Raw genomic sequence first — 18629 nt, forward strand, 5'->3', positions numbered from 1 at the left:
TAACTATAGACCCGTAAGCTTAACATCCATTGTGGGGAAACTATTTGAGGGGCTTATAAAGGACTACATCCAGGAATATGTAGTGGCTAATAGTATTATAAGTGATAACCAGCATGGTTTTACTAAGGATAGAAGCTGTCAAAGCAACCTAATATGTTTCTATGAAGAGGTAAGTAGAAGCCTGGATGGCGGCGCGGCTGTGCATATCGTGTACCTGGATTTTGCAAAAGCGTTTACACAGTCCCTCATGGGCATCTGATGGGTAAGTAAAAGTCTATCAGTTTGGAAAGTTTAATCTGTAACTGGATTGAGAACTGGTTTAATAATCGTACCCAGAGAGTGGTGGTCAATGATTCCTACTCCGAATGGTCCCCGGTAATAAGTGGTGTACCCCAAGGGTCAGTACTGTGCCCCCTTCTGTTTAACTTGTTTATTAATGATATTGAGAATGGAATTAACTGCAATGTTTCTATGTTTGCAGATGACACCAAGCTTTGTAGTACATTACAGTCTATGGAGGATGTGCAGATCTTACAGGATGACTTAGACACACTGAGTGTTTGGGCGTCCACTTGGCAAATGAGGTTCAATGTGGATAAATATAAAGTTATGCACCTGGGTACTAATAACCCACATGCATCATATGTCCTAGGGGGAGTAATAACCTGCAGCATTATATGTCCTAGGAGTCGCTGATGGAGAAGGATCTGGTTGTACTTGTAGATAATAGACTACAGAACAGCACACAATGTCAGTCAGCTGCTTCTAAGGCCAGCAGGATATTGTTATGTATATAACAGGCCTGGACTCTCGGGACAGGGATATAATATTACCACTTTATAAAGCTTTGGTGCGGCCTCATCTGGAGTATGCCGTCCAGTTTTGGAATCCGATTCATAAAAAGCATGTCCTAGAGCTGGAGAGGGTACAAAGACGGGCAACTAAACTAATAAGGGGAATGGAGCATCTTAGTTGTGAGGAGAGATTAAAAGAATTAAATATGTTTAGTCTGGAGAAGAGACGTTTAAGGGGAGATATGATTAATTTATTTACATATATAAATGTCCCCTACAAGAAATATGGGGAAAAGATGTTCTGGGTAAAACCCCCTCAAAGGACAAGAGGGCACTGCCTCCACCTGGAGAGACAAGGGGGGCTGCCTCCACCTGGAGAGACAAGAGGGCACTGCCTCCACCTGGAGAGACAAGGGGGCACTGCCTCTGCCTGGAGAGACAAGGGGGCGCTGCCTCCGCCCTGAGAGATAAGGGGGCACTGCCTCTAACTGGAGAGACAAGGGAACGCTGCCTCCACCTGGAGAAAATATTAAATTACTAACCGGTAATTTCTTTTCTTTGAGCCTATGACGGCACCCCTGGAGAGGACCACCTCCTCCCATTGGACAGGAAACAGAACCACTGGACCTTTAAAAGAAGCTCACCTTCCCTCCATATAACTATATACCTATGTACATATGAGGAAACTTATCATCGTGACTATATATAAAAACCCTATTCTTGGGTGGGTATAGGCGGGGTGCTGTCATAGGCTCAAAGAAAAGAAATTACCGGTTAGTAATTTAATATTTTCTCTTCTCGCCCTATGACGGCACCCCTGGAGACTAGACTAGGAATAATCGCCTGGGGGGGACCACTGCCTGTAGGACTCTACTTCCAAAATTAAGGTCCTCTGAAGGAGAGAGCTGTAATCTATAATGTTTAAAAAATGTATGTGGTGTGCTCCAAGTAGCAGCTCTACATATCTTTTCTATAGATACAGAAGCCCTCTCTGCCCAAGAAGTAGATACTGATCTAGTAGAATGCGCAGTGATGGAACTAGGAAGGTCTTTACCACTGACTGTGTAGCATTCTTTAATGGCTTGTTTAATCCACCTTGATATAGTCTGGGATGTAGCAGCCTTGCCTCTATTTTTCCCCTGAAAAACTATAAGGATGTTGTTATCTACTCTCCAATCCTTTGTAACCTCTAGGTACTGTATTATAGCACGTCTTACGTCTAGACAATGAAAGGAGGCCTCCCTGTCGTTAGACGGATGTACACAAAAGGGAGGTAATATGACCTCCTGGGATCTATGAAATTCTGATACAACCTTGGGTAGAAATGCTGGATCAGGGGAGAGAGTGATACGGTCATCCCGAATAACCATGTAAGGCTGGGCTATGGAGAAGGCTCTAATCTCTCCCACTCTCCTGGCCGATGTAATTGTTAGAAGAAAAGCCACCTTCCAGGAAAGGAACTTGATGTGTATTTCAGAGATCGGCTCAAATGGAGTAGATGTTAGTCCTGAGAGAACTAAATTTAGATCCCAGGGAGGCAGCTTAGATTTTATGGAGTGGAGTCTAATGGCTGCTTTAATGAAGCGTTTAATCCATGGGTGTTCTGCAAGTCTATAATCGTAGAGAGCACTCAGAGCCGAGACCTGTACTTTAATAGTATTGGGTGTCAAATGTCTTTTAAGACCTTCCTGGAGAAAATCCAACACCAAAGGAACGTTGGGTGGTTCCAGGACATTAATGGGGTGACTGGCAAAACGGAGAAAAGTCTTCCAAGTTCTGTAGTAGATGTCTGAAGTGACCTTTCTGCTTGCTAGCATAGTAGAAATCACCTCATCTGATAGTCCTCCATCTCTTAGTAATTGCCTCTCAAAAGCCAAGCTGTCAAGTGGAGGCTTTTCACCCCTGGATGGTACACTGGGCCCTGATTCAGAAGATCTACTCGCTCCGGTAAAATCCAAGGGTCCGCTAGAGACATCTTGCGAAGCCAGGTGAACCACACCCTTCTGGGCCAGAATGGCGCAATAAGTATTACATACGCTCTGTCCTGTCTGATCTTCCTGATCACCCGGGGAAGAAGCCGTATGGGAGGAAAGGCATAAAGTAGACCTGTCTGCCAAGACTGTGCTAGAGCATCCAGGGCTAGCGGTCTGTCCGATTGGCACAGGGAATAAAAGGCTCTGTCCTTTCTGTTCTGACGGGAGGCAAACAGGTCTACCTTTGGAGGACCCCATAGCTGGCAAATCTGGTGGAACACTTCTTCATTTAGTTCCCACTCCCCTTGATGGAGCTGGTGTCTGCTTAAGAAGTCCGCCCTGCAGTTGTCTACTCTTCTTAGATGCAGAGCTGTCAGGGAGAGGAGATGGAGTTCCGCCAACTTGAAAATGAAATGAGAGATCCTCATTAGTTCTACTGACCTTGTGCCCCCCTGGTGGTTTATATATGCTACCGCAGTGGCATTGTCGGTGAGAATCCTTAAATTCTTTCCTTGGATGACCGAGAGAGATTGTGCTAATGTCAGGAACACTGCTCTTAATTCTCTTGTGTTCTGAGAGTCTCTGGCGTGTTCCGGATTCCAGGAACCTTGTAGGACCAAGGAGTCTGAATGAGCTCCCCATCCGTGAGGACTTGCATCCGTCGTTATTATTAGATAATCCTGGATATTCCATGAAAGTCCTTTGTTTAGGTTGCCCCTTGTTATCCACCAGGATAGGGACCTGAGGGTCTGAGGAGACAAAACAAATAAGTCGTCTAGGTTGTAATTGTGTCCACTCCAGACTTCTAGGATCTGTAACTGCAAAGTTCTTGAGTGATACTGAGCCCACCGGACCGCCGGGATGCAAGAGGTGAGAAGACCCAACACCGACATGGCCCTTCTAATAGAAACCCGTGGGTTATCAATTAGTTCCCGTACCTTGAGGATAACTAAGGCTATCTTATTCTCAGGTAGAAATGACCTTTGGGATACAGAATCTAGACAAATCCCTAGGAATTTGCAATATTGTGATGGGGTTTTATTAGACTTCTCCTCATTCACTTCCCATCCAAGTTTACGAAAAACTTCCTCCACAAATAAAATACTAGATGATACAGAGGAAGCGGAGTCATCTACTATCAGGAAGTCGTCAAGGTAGGGGACGATGATAATGTCCCGTTCCCTGATGTGTGCCATGACCTTAGTAAAGATCCTGGGAGCCTGAGAGATGCCAAATGGCATGGCCGTATACTGGAAGTGAAAAACTGAATCACCCATATTGACTGCTACCCTCAGGAACTTTTGGTGATCTGGATGAACCGGGATATGGTAATATGCGTCCCTGAGATCTATTGTGGCCATGAAGCAATTGTGAGATAAGTTAAGGATAGCTGAGGAGATGGACTCCATTCTAAACCTTTCATAGGTCAGGACTCGATTAAGTGGCTTAAGGTTTATGATGGTTCGAAAGGAACCATTAGGTTTTTTAACTAGGAAGAGGGTAGAATAGAATCCTTTACCTCTCTTCTCTTCCGGAACCGGGACTAAGACCCTTTTGTCTAACAGGGACTTTACCTCTGTGACCATAGCCGTATGCTTCTCAGGATTGGAGGTAAGATTAGTTATGACAAATCTTTCCCCTGGGGAGGACAAAAAAGAAATTTTAAGGACGTGTTTTATTATATCACAAACAAAAGAGCTGTTCGAAATTCTACACCATTCGGAACAGTAAAAAAATAATCGCCCTCCCACAGGAATCTGGCGTCATTGTGTCGGCTTTTTAGAAGTGTCACCTCCCGAAAACATGAGTCCTCTACCTTTCTTAGGGGGTCTCCAATCTTTCCTCCCCACCTGGGCACCTCCTCTGCCTCTTCTACCCCTGCCTCGGGAAGGCCTAGGTGTCTGGGAAGAGATAAGCGGAAATCCCTTCTTTTTGTCTGAGGCTTTCTCTAACACCTTAGGAGATCTCCCTCACAGGGGACCGCGCACAGCTTGGCTCTAGATGTTACGTCACCCTTCCAGTCTCTTAGCCACAGTGTTCTTCTTGCCGAGTTGGAGAGTGCTGCAGCTCTAGCTGCGAGCTTTAAGGCGTCTGCAGAGGCTTCTGCCATGAAGGACACAGAGTTCTCCATAATGGGGAATCGGGACAGTAATTCTTCCTTACTGGCACCGGATTTAATCTGATCTTTTAACTGCGCCATCCAGATTTCCATCGACCTTGCCACTGAGGTGGTCGCAATAAGAGGTTTGAATGTTGCAGTGGTTGCCTCCCAATCCTTTCTCAGATAAACCTCTGCCCTCTTATCCATTGGATCCTTCATAGACGCGGAATCTTCAAATGGCAGAGCATCTTTGCGTGTAAGTTTTGCCACTGGAGGATCAATCTTTGGAGCCATATCCCAAGATGCTGATTCCTCCATGCTAAATGGATACTTTCTCTTGTACTATATTGGAAAAGGAACAAATATAACACAAAGATTATCATCAGGAGAGAAAAAGGCATAAGAAACCCTGTCAAAATCTCATCTCCTGCATAACTTACAGCCCGTGGAACAAAGAATTTTCTATCCGGTCGGGCCCATTCATTGGATATCAAATTTTTTATGCTCTGATGGATGGGGAAAACGGGACGCTGTTTCGGAGCCAATCCTTCGAACATTATGTCCTGAATAGACCTAGGCTGAGGATTATCTTCAATAGCCATAGTCTGTCTTACAGCCTTCACAATGCTATCCACATACTCTGTAGGCATAAGCTTTCTAGGTGCTTCCTCCCCCTGGGTTTCCAAGGCAGCAGGTAATTCCCCAGGTTCCTCGAGGCCCGAAAGCTCTTCATCCCCCTCAACCTCTTCCTCCTCCTCCTCAACCTGTTGATAGGACGGAAGTTCACCACTAGGCCCAGGAACTTCTTCTATCGGGGGTTCATCCACCTGAACACTAACCGTAGGAGGGGTAGGAGTGGGTGTGGAGGGGAGAGAGGCCTAAAATCAAATAAGGATTATACTTATAAACTTATATCTTATCGTCCATACATTCTAGAGAAAAAAAAAATTTCTGGCACAGAATTTCTACCCGAATTTGCCTCTTAATTAACCCTTTCATACTTCTCAAAAACGCCGGCACCTGATCATCCAGAACCCTGTTCATGCATCCACCGCATAAGGCTTTAGTGTACGCACTACTTAGTCTCTTGTTACAAATCGGACATTCTCTAGGCCTGGGCTTAGATTTCCTAGATTCCTCCTAATTATAAACAAAATGTAATTGTTAATAATAATTTTTGGTAAGACAAAAGAATGGGGGGAACCCCTCTTACCCAAACCATACCGCAGCAGCCACAGGTTGAGGGTTTTCAGAAGTCTCAGCGCCTTGGGACTCCATAGTACTCACTCAAGATAGCCACAAGGAGTCACAGCAGAATACCATCCACCAGGGAAAGGTACTCCAGTACACCAGATATCCTGGATATACACTGAGCACAAGCTCAGTCTCCATTTTATATCTGGCGCCCAAAAATTGTGAGGGCTGGCTGGCCCCGCCCCCTTCCGCCGCGGCGCTGATGCAGCACACCCTCCCGTGCAGATAGCAATTGCTTCCCCCTGACAGGCCGCAGCCCGGATGCCGCAGGCAAGGCCTACGGGTAATCCCACTCACAGGATCCCAGGCCGACGTCATCCGGCCGCGACCCACGACGCATGACGTCAGCACGCTCGCGCACGCGGCAGCCGGTCACATGGGCCGCCAGCACTCGCGCGTCGCACACCCGCCACCACGCCGGCTAGGAAAATAGCCAGAGACCTACAGCCCCGGTCCTGGAGGCGCCAGGGGAGCACGGGGACCCTCTTCCGGAGATGCGGGGGCCAAGGTACAGACTCCAGCAGCGGAGTCTTCTACAGCCAGGGATGTCGGCAGAGGTAAATAGCCGGGTGCCCCAGTCCTCCTCTTTAAAAAATCCAACATGCAGGTGGAGAACCCACTTGCCAGTCCTGCTCCCATGGGACAGGAAACAGATACTGGCGTGAGTGGGGCGGTGAGCTTCTTTTAAAGGTCCAGTGGTTCTGTTTCCTGTCCAATGGGAGGAGGTGGTCCTCTCCAGGGGTGTCGTCATAGGGCGAGAAGAGAAAAAAGGTTCAATCTTTGGAGACGACACGTCTTCTTCACAATGAGAACTGTGAATCTGTGGAACAGTCTACCCCAGGATCTGGTCACAGCAAAAACAGTAGATGGCTTCAAAACAGGCCTAGACAAGTTCTTAGACCAAAATAACATAAATGCATATGTATACAACCTATGCTCATCTGTCCCCTTTCCTGCATCCATCCCCTCCTTGGTTGAACTTGATGGACATGTGGTCCTTGATGGACATTTTTTTTAACCGTATTAACTATGTAATTATGACTTTCATCAATTAACAGCACATAGGCCCACCGGTCCTTGGCCTAGTGTAGATGCTCCCTAGCCCTTGCAAGACTATGATGCTTATGGTGTGGTCAGGTGCCCTTGCAGGTGATCTAGCACGCAGAATATTCTTATTTAAATGGTCTGACATGATGCTTGTATGCCTCTCACACCCTTACATGTGCCTTAAGTTGTGTGGTATTCATCATCTGTTTGCACAGAGCATTGTTCACAGTAAGGCGGGCATCGATGTGGGATGTGGCCAGTCCCTCTTCTGTCACCTACTGACACTCAAAGCTCAGTGGCAGCTTCCGTTCGAGCGCATGCGGCTTGAAGACTCACAATGTACTGTTGAGCGATTGTTCGGCGCTCTCTTGGTCTCATGAGGCCAAAATGTAAACTGCATGATGATGAAGACTAATTCAGCCAGGAAATGTATTGGGTAACTCATGGATCAAACATAGCACAAGGCCCCTCTGGAAGAAATTTCTACAATACTTTCTATTTGACAGCGCTAGCGGCAGAGGACTTAATTCAGTGGGTCAACGAGGAGAGGAGATGAGAAGATCAGGCAGTATGTCCATCACAGGCATTAAAGCACTCCCCTAGGTCTGGAACATGTTCATGGAACTCTCCCAGGATAATTCCATCTTTGTGCAGCCCAGGATGACAAGGAAGGAAAAGTTCTCTAAGATGGTGAGGGAGTATGTAACCGACCATACCATTGTCTTCCCTGATCCCTCTGCATCCTTCAACTATTGGGTGTGTATGCTGTACACATCGGAAGTGCTGGCCTCCCCTTCCACTGGCGTTTTTCAGAGAGGGTATTTGGCACTCCTGGGGTGCAATAAAGAAGCCCATGGTGCCTCATTTAGGAGTCTCGAAACACAGGACTAGCCAGATATCCCTCCGGGAAGGGCCCAGCCTAGGGGTGGCTCCTGTAGGAAAACCACCATATTAACGGCCCTATAAGTAAATGTAATGACAAGGGAAAACCATGGTATCTATCCACAGACAGCTGTTTCGGGGTGTTGCTCTGAACTAACAATGCTGACAGGCTGACACTTCACATCAAAGGATAAAGCATGGATTTCCCCAGACTTCTCTTCTCTTCTGGTGGAAAGCAGCGGACCATCAAGTGCTAGGTGTGTTTACAAACTGTAACTGTGGACAACCATCTACCTCTATCACCTCAATACAGGGTCTATTTTGCATTGGTTTATCCCTTTTCTGCTTATCTTCCTCCTAAACCAGCAAATCAATGCACTGAAGAGACCAATTTTCAGAGGGTCACCACCAGGCCCTCGTCCATAATTTTTCAGTGTCACAGAAGGTTCTCGCCCACAATATTTCAAAGGGTCACACCAGCCTCTAGCCCACAATAATGGAGGAACAGCGTTTTTTCGTAGTTAAAAAAATTAAAGCTGCAGCAGTTTGCATGTGTGATCCGCCATTTGTGGTGGTCCGCAGAATTTTACATTTTAATATCCGCTTTCAATTCTAATTCTCCCCCACTACTGTATAGCCGTGTACCCCTATCATCTCAAAGTCTCCATTTTCTTATTGTCTATTATATGTAATCTAATGCCCATTACTTTTAAAAATATATTTTTCAATAAAAGCATCCAGGCCTCCCTTGAACTTTTTTTAATGAATGGGCCATGACAACATCATCTAGCAGAGAGTTCCATAGTCACACTGCTCGTTCAGTAAAGAATCCGCATCTGTGCTGATGGTGAAACCTTGTTTCCTCTAGATCAGGTGTGTCAAACTCAAATACACAGTAAGCCAAAATTTAAAAAATTGGACAATTGGATTGTAAAAATGGAAATTCCACTCTGTAGCTCCTCTACAAGGTTATTGATATATATTAAAGAGAAATGGACCCAACACTGACCCCTGTGCTACCCCACTAATAATTGTGACTTAATCAGAGTATGCCCGATCAATGACCGCCCTCTGTTTTCTATCACTCAGCCAGTTACTTAACCATTTACATATGTTTTCCTCAAGTCCCAGCATCCTCATTTTATGGACCAACCTTTTATGCAGCACAGTATCAAATACTACAGAAAAGTCCAGATACACAACATCCACAGCCTCCCCCAGGTCCAGTCTATAACTTACCTCTTCATAGAAGCCGATCAGATTAGTCTGACAGGATCAATCCCTCATAAATCTATGCTGGTGCTGCGTCATAAGATTATTTTCATTCATATCATTAAGATACTCCAGTATAGCATCTCTTACAAACTCCTCAAATACTTTACCCACTATAGATGTTAGACTTACGGGCCTGTAGTTTCCAGGATCACTCTTTGACCCCTTCTTGAAAATTGGTACCACATTAGCTATGCGCCAGTCCAGAGGAAAAATTCCTGTCGTTATAGAATCTTCAAATATTAGGAATAAGGGTCTAACACAGAACTTAATTCCTGCAAAACTCTGGGCTGGATACTTTCTGGGGCTGCGGATTTATGGATTTTATTGTTTTTAACCCCTTTGTGCTGCAGCTAGTTTGGGCCTTAATGACCAGGCTAATTTTTCAAAATCTGACCTGTCTCACTTTATGCTCTTATAGCTCAGTGATGCTTTAACGTATGCTAGCGATTCTGAGATTGTTTTTTCGTGACATATGGCACTTTATGTTAGTGGCAAAATTTGGTCACTACTTTGTGTGTTTTTTGTGAAAAACATCAAAATATCATGAAAAATTTTAAAAATTTGCATTTTATGAACTTTGAAATTCTCTGCTTCTAAAAAAAGAAAGTCGTAGCACATAAATTAGTTACTAAGTCACATTACCAATATGTCTTCTTTATTCTGGCATAATTTGGTAAACATATTTTACTTTTTTAGGGTGTTATGGGGCTTAGAAATTTATCAGCAAATTATCACATTTTCGTGAAACTGATTTTTTTAGGGACCAGTTCTTTTTTTAAATGGATTTAGAAGTCTGGTATCCTGAAAACCCCCATAAGTGACCCCATTTTGGAAACTACACACCTTAAAGAATTAATCTAGGGGTATAATGAGCATTTTAACCCTACAGGGGCTGGAGGAAAGTATTCACAATTAGGCAGTAAAAAAATTGAAAATTTTAATTTTCCAATAATATGTACGTTTAGATTAAAGTTTCTCATTTTCAAAAGGAATATGAGACAAAAAGCACCCCAAAATTTGTAATGCAGGTTCTCTTGAGTACATCGGTACCCCATATGTGGGCGTAAACCACTGTATGGGCACACAGCAGGGCTCAGAAGGAAGGGAGCGCCAATTAGCTTTTCCAATGCAGATTTTGCTGAAGAAGTTTCTGAGCGCCAGGTGCGTTTGTAGTGCCCCTGTAGTGTCAGCAGAGAGAAAACCCCCCATAAGTCACCCCATTTTGGAAAGTACACCCCTCAAAGAATTCATCTTGGTGTGTGGTGACCATTTTGACCCCACAGGTATTACAGGAAAGTATTCAAAAGAAGACAGTAAAAATGAAAAACTCGAATTCTTCCAATAATATGTTCGTTTAGTTTGAAATTTCTCAATTTCACGAGGAACAAGAGGAAAAAAGTACCCCAAAATTTGTAACGCAGGTTCTCCTGAGTACAATGGTACCTCATATGTCGGTATAAACCACTGCATGGGCACACAGGAGGGCTCAGAAGGGAAGGAGCGCCAATTAGCTTTTTCAATGCAGATTTTGCTGCAGAAGTTTCCGAGCGCCAGGTGCGTTTGCAGTGCCCCTGTAGTGCCAGCGGAGTAAAATCTCGCCATAAGTCACTCCATTTTGGAAAGTGCACCCCTCAAAGTATTCATCTTGGTGTGTGGTGACCATTTTGACCCCACAGGTATTAGAGGAAAGTATTCAAAAGTAGACAGTAAAAATGAAAAACTCAAATTTTTCCAATATTATGTTCTTTTAGTTTGAAATTTCTCAATTTCACGAGGAACAAGAGGAAAAAAGTACCACAAAATTTGTAACGCAGGTTCTCCTGAGTACAATGGTACCCCATATGTGGGCGTAAACCACTGTATGGGCACACAGGAGGGCTCAAAAGGGAAGGAGCGCCAATTAGCTTTTTCAATGCAGATTTTGCTGAAGAAGTTTCCGAGTGCCAGGTGCGTTTGCAGAGCCCCTGTAGTGTCCACAGAGTAAAATCTCCCAATAAGTCACTCCATTTTGGAAAGTGCACCCCTCAAAGAATTTATTTTGGGGTGTGGTGAGCATTTTGACCCCACAGGTGTTTGAGGAAAATATTCAAAAGTAGACAGTAAAAATGAAAAACTCGAATTTTTCCAATAATATGTTCCTTTAGTTTGAAATTTCTCAATTTCACGAGGAACAGGAGAGAAATGTCACCCCAATATATGTAAAGCAGGTTCTCCTGAGTAGAACAGTACCCCATATGTGGGCATAAACCACTGCATGGGCACACAGCCGGGCTCAGAAGGGAAGGAGCGCCAATTAGCATTTTCAGTGCAGATTTTTCTGAAGAAGTTTCTGAGCGCCAGGTGCGTTTGCAGTGCCCCTGTAGTGTCAGCAGAATAAATTCCCCCCAAAAGTCACCACATTTTGGAAAGAGCACCCCTCAAAGAATTCATCTTGGGGTGTGGTGACCATTTTTACCCCACAGGTATTAGAGGAAAGTATTCAAAATTGGCCAGTAAAAATGAAAAACTCGAATTTTTCCAATAATATGTTGGTTTAGTTTGAAATTTCTCAATTTGACGAGGAACAGGAGAGAAAATTCACCCCAAAATCTGTAACGCAGGTTCTCCTGAGTAAAACGGTACCTCATGTGTGGGCATAAACCACTGTATGGGCACACAGCAGGGCTCAGAAGGGAAGGAGCGCCAATTTACAGGAGCAAAACCGCAGCTAGTAATGGTTATTAGAATAGCGCAGTTACTAAAATAAAATAAAAAAAATGAAATTACAGGTAATGTGGGGTGGTTACGGGCAACCAGGGGTGGTTATGGGCAACCTGAGGTGGTTACAGGTAATCTGGGGTGGTTACGGACAACATGGGGTGGTCACGGGCAACCTGCTGTGGTTACAGGCAACGTGGGGTGGTTACGGGCAACGTGTGGTGGTTATGGGCAACGTGTGGTGGTCACGGGCAACCTGCTGTGGTTACGGCAACGTGGGGTGGTTACAGGCAACGTGGGCTGGTTACAGACAACGTGGGCTGCTTACAGGCAACGTGGGCTGGTTACAGGCAACATGGGCTGGTAACGGGCAACGTGGGCTGGTAACGGGCAACGTGGGCTGATTACGGGCAACCTGCTGTGCTTACAGACAATCTGGGATGGTTACGGGAAACGTGGGGTGGTTACGGGCAACCTGCTGTGCTTACAGACAATCTGGGGTGGTTACGGGCAACGTGGGGTGGTTACGGGCAATGTGGGGTGGTTATGGATAAACTGAAGTTCTTATAGGCAATCTGGGGTGGGTACCTGTAATCTGACATGGGCACCGCAATCTGGAGGGGGTCATTGGCAATTTGGGGTGGTCAGAGGCGACGTGTGGTGGTCAGAGGCGACGTGCGGTGGTCAGAGGCGACGTGCGGTGGTCAGAGGCGACGTGCGGTGGTCAGAGGCGACGTGCGGTGGTCAGAGGCGACGTGCGGTGGTCAGAGGCATCGTGGCGTGGTCAGAGGCATCGTGGCGTGGTCAGAGGCATCGTGGCGTGGTCAGAGGCATCGTGGCGTGGTCAGAGGCAACGCGCGGTGGTTACGTGCAATCTGGGGGGGGTTACATGTAATCTGGCATGATTACGGGGAACCTGGGGGGGTTATGTGCAACCTGGAAGGGTTACAGACAATCTGGGATTGTTACTGATAAACTGAAGTGCTTATAGGTAATCTGGGGTGGGTACATGTAATTTGGGGTGGTTACGGGCAATCTGGAGGGGGTCACTGGCAATTTGCGGTGGTTACGGGCAACGTGCGGTGGTTACGGGCAACGTGCGGTGGTTACGGGCAACGTGCGGTGGTTACGGGCAACGTGCGGTGGTTACGGGCAACGTGCGGTGGATACGGGCAACGTGCGGTGGTTACGGCTAATCTGGGGAGGGGTTAGGGGTAATTTGGGAGTAAACTGCAATTATTACTATAATAAAAAGTGTGTTTTATTTTTTTGTATGTTTGTCACTTTTTGTACTTTACATATTCATTTTCACTGTATTACTATGATTACTGTGATATTTTCTATCACAGTAATCATAGTTCAGTGACAGAGACCAAATTGGTCTCTGTCACTTTAAATTTTCAGAGCTTGGCTGGTTGTGAAGCGCATGCGCACTTCATAACCAGCCAGGACGTCGAGGAGGAAGGAGCTCCGTGGATCCGGTGAGTATATGGGGAAGGGAGGGTGACTCGGGGACGGGGGTGACAGGGGGGGTGGGGGGCGACTTGGGGGGTGGGGGGACATCACTTTTTATCCCCTGTCACCAATCATTCATGGTGACAGGGGATAAAAAGTGCCAGGAGCACATGGTACAAGCGATCAGCGGTATATAGTATATACCGCTGATCGCTTGTACCGGGACCCCACAGGGGGGTCCCCGATGACTGCCCCATGCTCTCCGCTACCTCCGGTGGCGGAGAGCATGGGGCTTTCATTCATTTTAACTTTTTAATCGCTGTGAACCGACGTTAGTCGGTTCACAGCGATTGCGGCGGCCATCTTGGAAATGATGGCCGCCGGGGGAGGGGGGTTAGTTATCGGGGCACTAGGGGGGTCTGATCTGGGGTCTGATATACACTTATTTCATCTCCCCCCGCCGTAGATTCACGGCGGGGGGAGATGAAAGGTGGCGGCGGCACCGGTAATCCTCTTTACCGACGGCCGCCGCTATAACGTTAATAGCGGCGATCGTCGGTAAGGGGGGGGGGCCGGGACGGACCTCACACACTGCCCCAACCCCTCAGCTACCTCCGGTAGCCGGGGGGATGGGGTGGGGGCCGTCCCGGCCCCGCAGCCTTATTCTCTGCCATCGCCGTAAAAAGCTGATGGCAGCAGAATAAGGCCCATTAGTGACCGCCGTAGAAAGCCGTATCGGCGGTCACTAAGGGGTTAAAGTGACTGTACCACCAGGCCCAGGCTGAAGCACTGGAGGCGGCCGACCCACCCTTAGTGGGAAGAAACTCCAGCCCCTCCATGACGTGACTCCATTAGAATCAATGGAACCCTATCATAGAGGGGCTGGGGTTTTCTCCCATTAATGGTGGGTCGGCCGCCTCCAGTGCTTCAGCCTGGGCCTGGTTGTACAGTCACTTTAAGGCATCTTTCTAATTCTTGTTGTTTTAGGCAGGTGAGATTTATGGGAGGATTTACATTACCCCTAGTCATGTCATCTGATATAGGATTCTACTCTGAATACAGTAGAGAAGAATGTATGTAGTAGATTGGTAGTTTCCTCATTACATTACACACATACAGCTCGAGGCTGCGTTCACACTACATATATTTCAGTCAGTATTGTGGTCCTCATATTGCAACCAAAACCAGGAGTGGATTAAAAACACAGAAAGGATCTGTTTACACAATGTTGAAATTGAGTGGATGGCCGCCATATAACAGTAAATAACGGCCATTATTTCACTATAACAGCCGTTGTTTTAAAATAACAGCAAATATTTGCCATTAAATGGCGGCCATCCACTTAATTTCAACATTGTGTGAACAGAGCCTTTCTGTGTTTTTAATCCACTCCTGGTTTTGGTTGCAATATGAGGACCACAATACTGACTGAAATATACATATACTGACTGAAATATACGTAGTGTGAACGCAGCCCTACTGTGTACACATACAGCTCAACTACATGTACATTACACATATACAGTTCTACTGTGTACACATACAGCTCAGCTACATGTACATTACACATATACAGCTCAGCTACATGTATATTACACACATACAGCTCAGCTACATGTACATTACACACATACAGCTCAGCTACATGTACATTACACACATATACAGCTCAGCTACATGTACATTACACATATATACAGCTCAGCTACATGTACATTACACATATATACAGCTCAGCTACATGTACATTACACACATACAGCTCAGCTACATGTACATTACACATATACAGCTCAGCTACATGTACATTACACACATACAGCTCAGCTACATGTACATTACACACATATACAGCTCAGCTACATGTACATTACACATATACAGCTCAGCTACATGTACATTACACACATACAGCTCAGCTACATGTACATTACACATATATACAGCTCAGCTACACGTACATTACACACATATACAGCTCAGCTACATGTACATTACACATATACAGCTCAGCTACATGTACATTACACACATATACAGCTCAGCTACATGTACATTACACATATACAGCCCAGCTACATGTACATTACACACATACAGCTCAGCTACATGTACATTACACATATACAGCTCAGCTACATGTACATTACACATATACAGCCCAGCTACATGTACATTACACACATACAGCTCAGCTACATGTACATTACACATATACAGCTCAGCTACATGTACATTACACACATATACAGCTCAGCTACATGTACATTACACACATATACAGCTCAGCTACATGTACATTACACACATATACAGCTCAGCTACATGTACATTACACATATACAGCTCAGCTACATATACATTACACATATACAGCTCAGCTACATGTACATTACACACAGACAGCTCAGCTACATGTACATTACACACATACAGCTCAGCTACATGTACATTACACACATATACAGCTCAGCTACATGTACATTACACATATATACAGCTCAGCTACATGTACATTACACACATACAGCTCAGCTACATGTACATTACACACAAACAGCTCAGCTACATGTACATTACACACATACAGCTCAGCTACATGTACATTACACACATACACAGCTCAGCTACATGTACATTACACACATATACAGCTCAGCTATATGTACATTACACATATACAGCTCAGCTACATGTACATTACACACATATACAGCTCAGCTACATGTACATTACACACATACAGCTCAGCTACATGCACATTACACATATATACAGCTCAGCTACATGTACATTACACACATACAGCTCAGCTACATGCACATTACACATATATACAGCTCAGCTACACGTACATTACACATATATACAGCTCAGCTACATGTACATTACACATATACAGCTCAGCTACATGTACATTACACACACATACAGCTCAGCTACATGTACATTACACACATACAGCTCAGCTACATGTACATTACACATATATACAGCTCAGCTACATGTACATTACACATACAGCTCAGCTACATGTACATTACACACATACAGCTCAGCTACATGTACATTACACACATACAGCTCAGCTACATGTACATTACACACATACAGCTCAGCTACATGTACATTACACACATATACAGCTCAGCTACATGTACATTACACACATATACAGCTCAGCTACATGTACATTACACATATATACAGCTCAGCTACATGTACATTACACACATACAGCTCAGCTACATGTACATTACACACATATACAGCTCAGCTACATGTACATTACACATATATACAGCTCAGCTACATGTACATTACACACATACAGCTCAGCTACATGTACATTACACACATACAGCTCAGCTACATGTACATTACACACATACGGCTCAGCTACATGTATATTACACACAGGGCTCTGCTGCAGGCATATATAACACACACATACACAGCTCTGCTCCACACACATCACACACACACAGCTCTGCTGCATACACATCACTTCAGCTCATCCAGCACAGCAGAGTCCTGCATACACTGAGCAGCAGCCCCTGATCATGTGACTCCTCCTCCTCCTCCATGTGACTGATCACATGACTGTGACATCATGGCAGGTCCTGGCAGCACAGGGGAAGCACACGGCTCCTGTGTGAGGTCTCTGCTCCATTAGCAGTAATAACCTTCAGCATTGGATGATGTAAGTAATGTGTAGAAGCTTTTCCCTGTGATTTGTTCTTATTATTTCCTCCTTGCTCTTCCTCAGCAGTGTATACATTATATACGGTCTCTTATACAGTCCTGTTGGGTCCTTTACCTATTTAGTCTTTCTATGAATCGGATAGATTGGAAGAAGAGTTATACACATTCGAGGTTATGGCAGTGTAAATTTCTTCTGCTTAAAAATCTCCAGTCTTCCAGCACTTATCAGCTGCTGTGTGTCCTGCAGGAAGTGCAGTATTCCTTCCAGTCTTACACAGTGCTCTCTGCTGCCACCTCTGTTCATGTCAGGAACTGTCTACATGAATAGCAAATCCCTATAGAAAACCTCTCCTGCCCTGGAAAGTTCCTGACATGGACAGAGGTGGCAGCAGAGAGCACTGTGTCAAACTGAAAATTACTGGAAATAGAGATTTTTAAGCAGAAGTAGTTTACATGTTTAGATATTAATAAACCTCTTATAATATGTACAGCCAATTATAAATAATGGTGCTATATAATAGTAATAATTGGTTGTGAAGGCATGAACATCCCGAACACTGCTACGACCTCGAATGTATATAACTCTTCTTCTCTCTAACTGAAATAGAACATAATTATTTAATTGTTTTTCATATAACATCCTGTACTTGTATCCTTACAGCCTATCATCTCTCCTTACTGTCCCATCAAGAATGGAAAAGAACAGACACAAGATGGCGGAGAGGATAATAACCCTCACCCTAGAGATACTCTTCCGGCTTACTGGGGAGGTGAGGGATTCTGGGAGTGATGTCATCATGACATCATTCTTATCTATGGAATAACAGATGGATAGGACTGGAGAGGTGAGGGATTCTGGGAGTGATGTCATCATGACATCATTCTTATCTATGGAAAAACAGATGGATAGGACTGGAGAGGTGAGGGATTCTGGGAGTGATGTCATCATGACATCATTCTTATCTATGGAATAACAGATGGATAGGACTGGAGAGGTGAGGGATTCTGGGAGTGATGTCATCATGACATCATTCTTATCTATGGAATAACAGATGGATAGGACTGGAGAGGTGAGGGATTCTGGGAATGGATGGAGTGATAGTAATGTGTCTCTCCATACACAGGATTACACAGTAGTGAAGAAGTCCTCTAGTGGGCGCTGTGGGGCCCCTGGGTGTGAAGGATGGGGAAGAACCCTGAGCCCAATTCCGGGACCCCTGATACATGAGGAAATGGAGGAAGAGAAGATCCTAGAAGTCACCAACAAGATGGTGGAGCTGCTGAGTGGAGAGGTGAGACTGTGGCTGCTGGGAATGCTGGGACATTATACAGTAACACCACTGGAGGGGTGGGGGGGATGACTGTGTGATCATTGTGTGTGTCAGGTTCCTATAAGGTGTCAGGACGTGGCGGTCTATTTCTCCATGGAGGAGTGGGAGTATGTAG

The 18629-nt window shown here is 45.2% G+C and overlaps 2 protein-coding genes across 4 annotated transcripts in view; one reads left to right on the plus strand and one right to left on the minus strand.

Annotated features, from left to right (window-relative positions):
* LOC138786631 (uncharacterized) overlaps window positions 1-18629 on the minus strand; it is a 491239-nt gene that overhangs the window by 46455 nt on the left and 426155 nt on the right. The gene's annotated exons all lie outside the window — the stretch shown is intronic.
* LOC138786715 (oocyte zinc finger protein XlCOF6-like) overlaps window positions 1-18629 on the plus strand; it is a 118420-nt gene that overhangs the window by 19379 nt on the left and 80412 nt on the right. The window contains exon 1 of one of the 3 annotated variants that reach the window (XM_069963718.1): window positions 18221-18475. The exons of the other annotated variants lie outside the window; for them this stretch is intronic. Within the exon in view, the coding sequence (XP_069819819.1) occupies window positions 18236-18475 (240 nt within the window). The 5' untranslated portion in view covers window positions 18221-18235. Of the gene's footprint in view, window positions 1-18220; window positions 18476-18629 lie in introns of those variants that run through there. 3 annotated transcript variants of the gene reach the window in all.

This window comes from Dendropsophus ebraccatus, chromosome 3, assembly GCF_027789765.1.
Source record: "Dendropsophus ebraccatus isolate aDenEbr1 chromosome 3, aDenEbr1.pat, whole genome shotgun sequence".
NCBI lineage: Eukaryota > Metazoa > Chordata > Amphibia > Anura > Hylidae > Dendropsophus > Dendropsophus ebraccatus.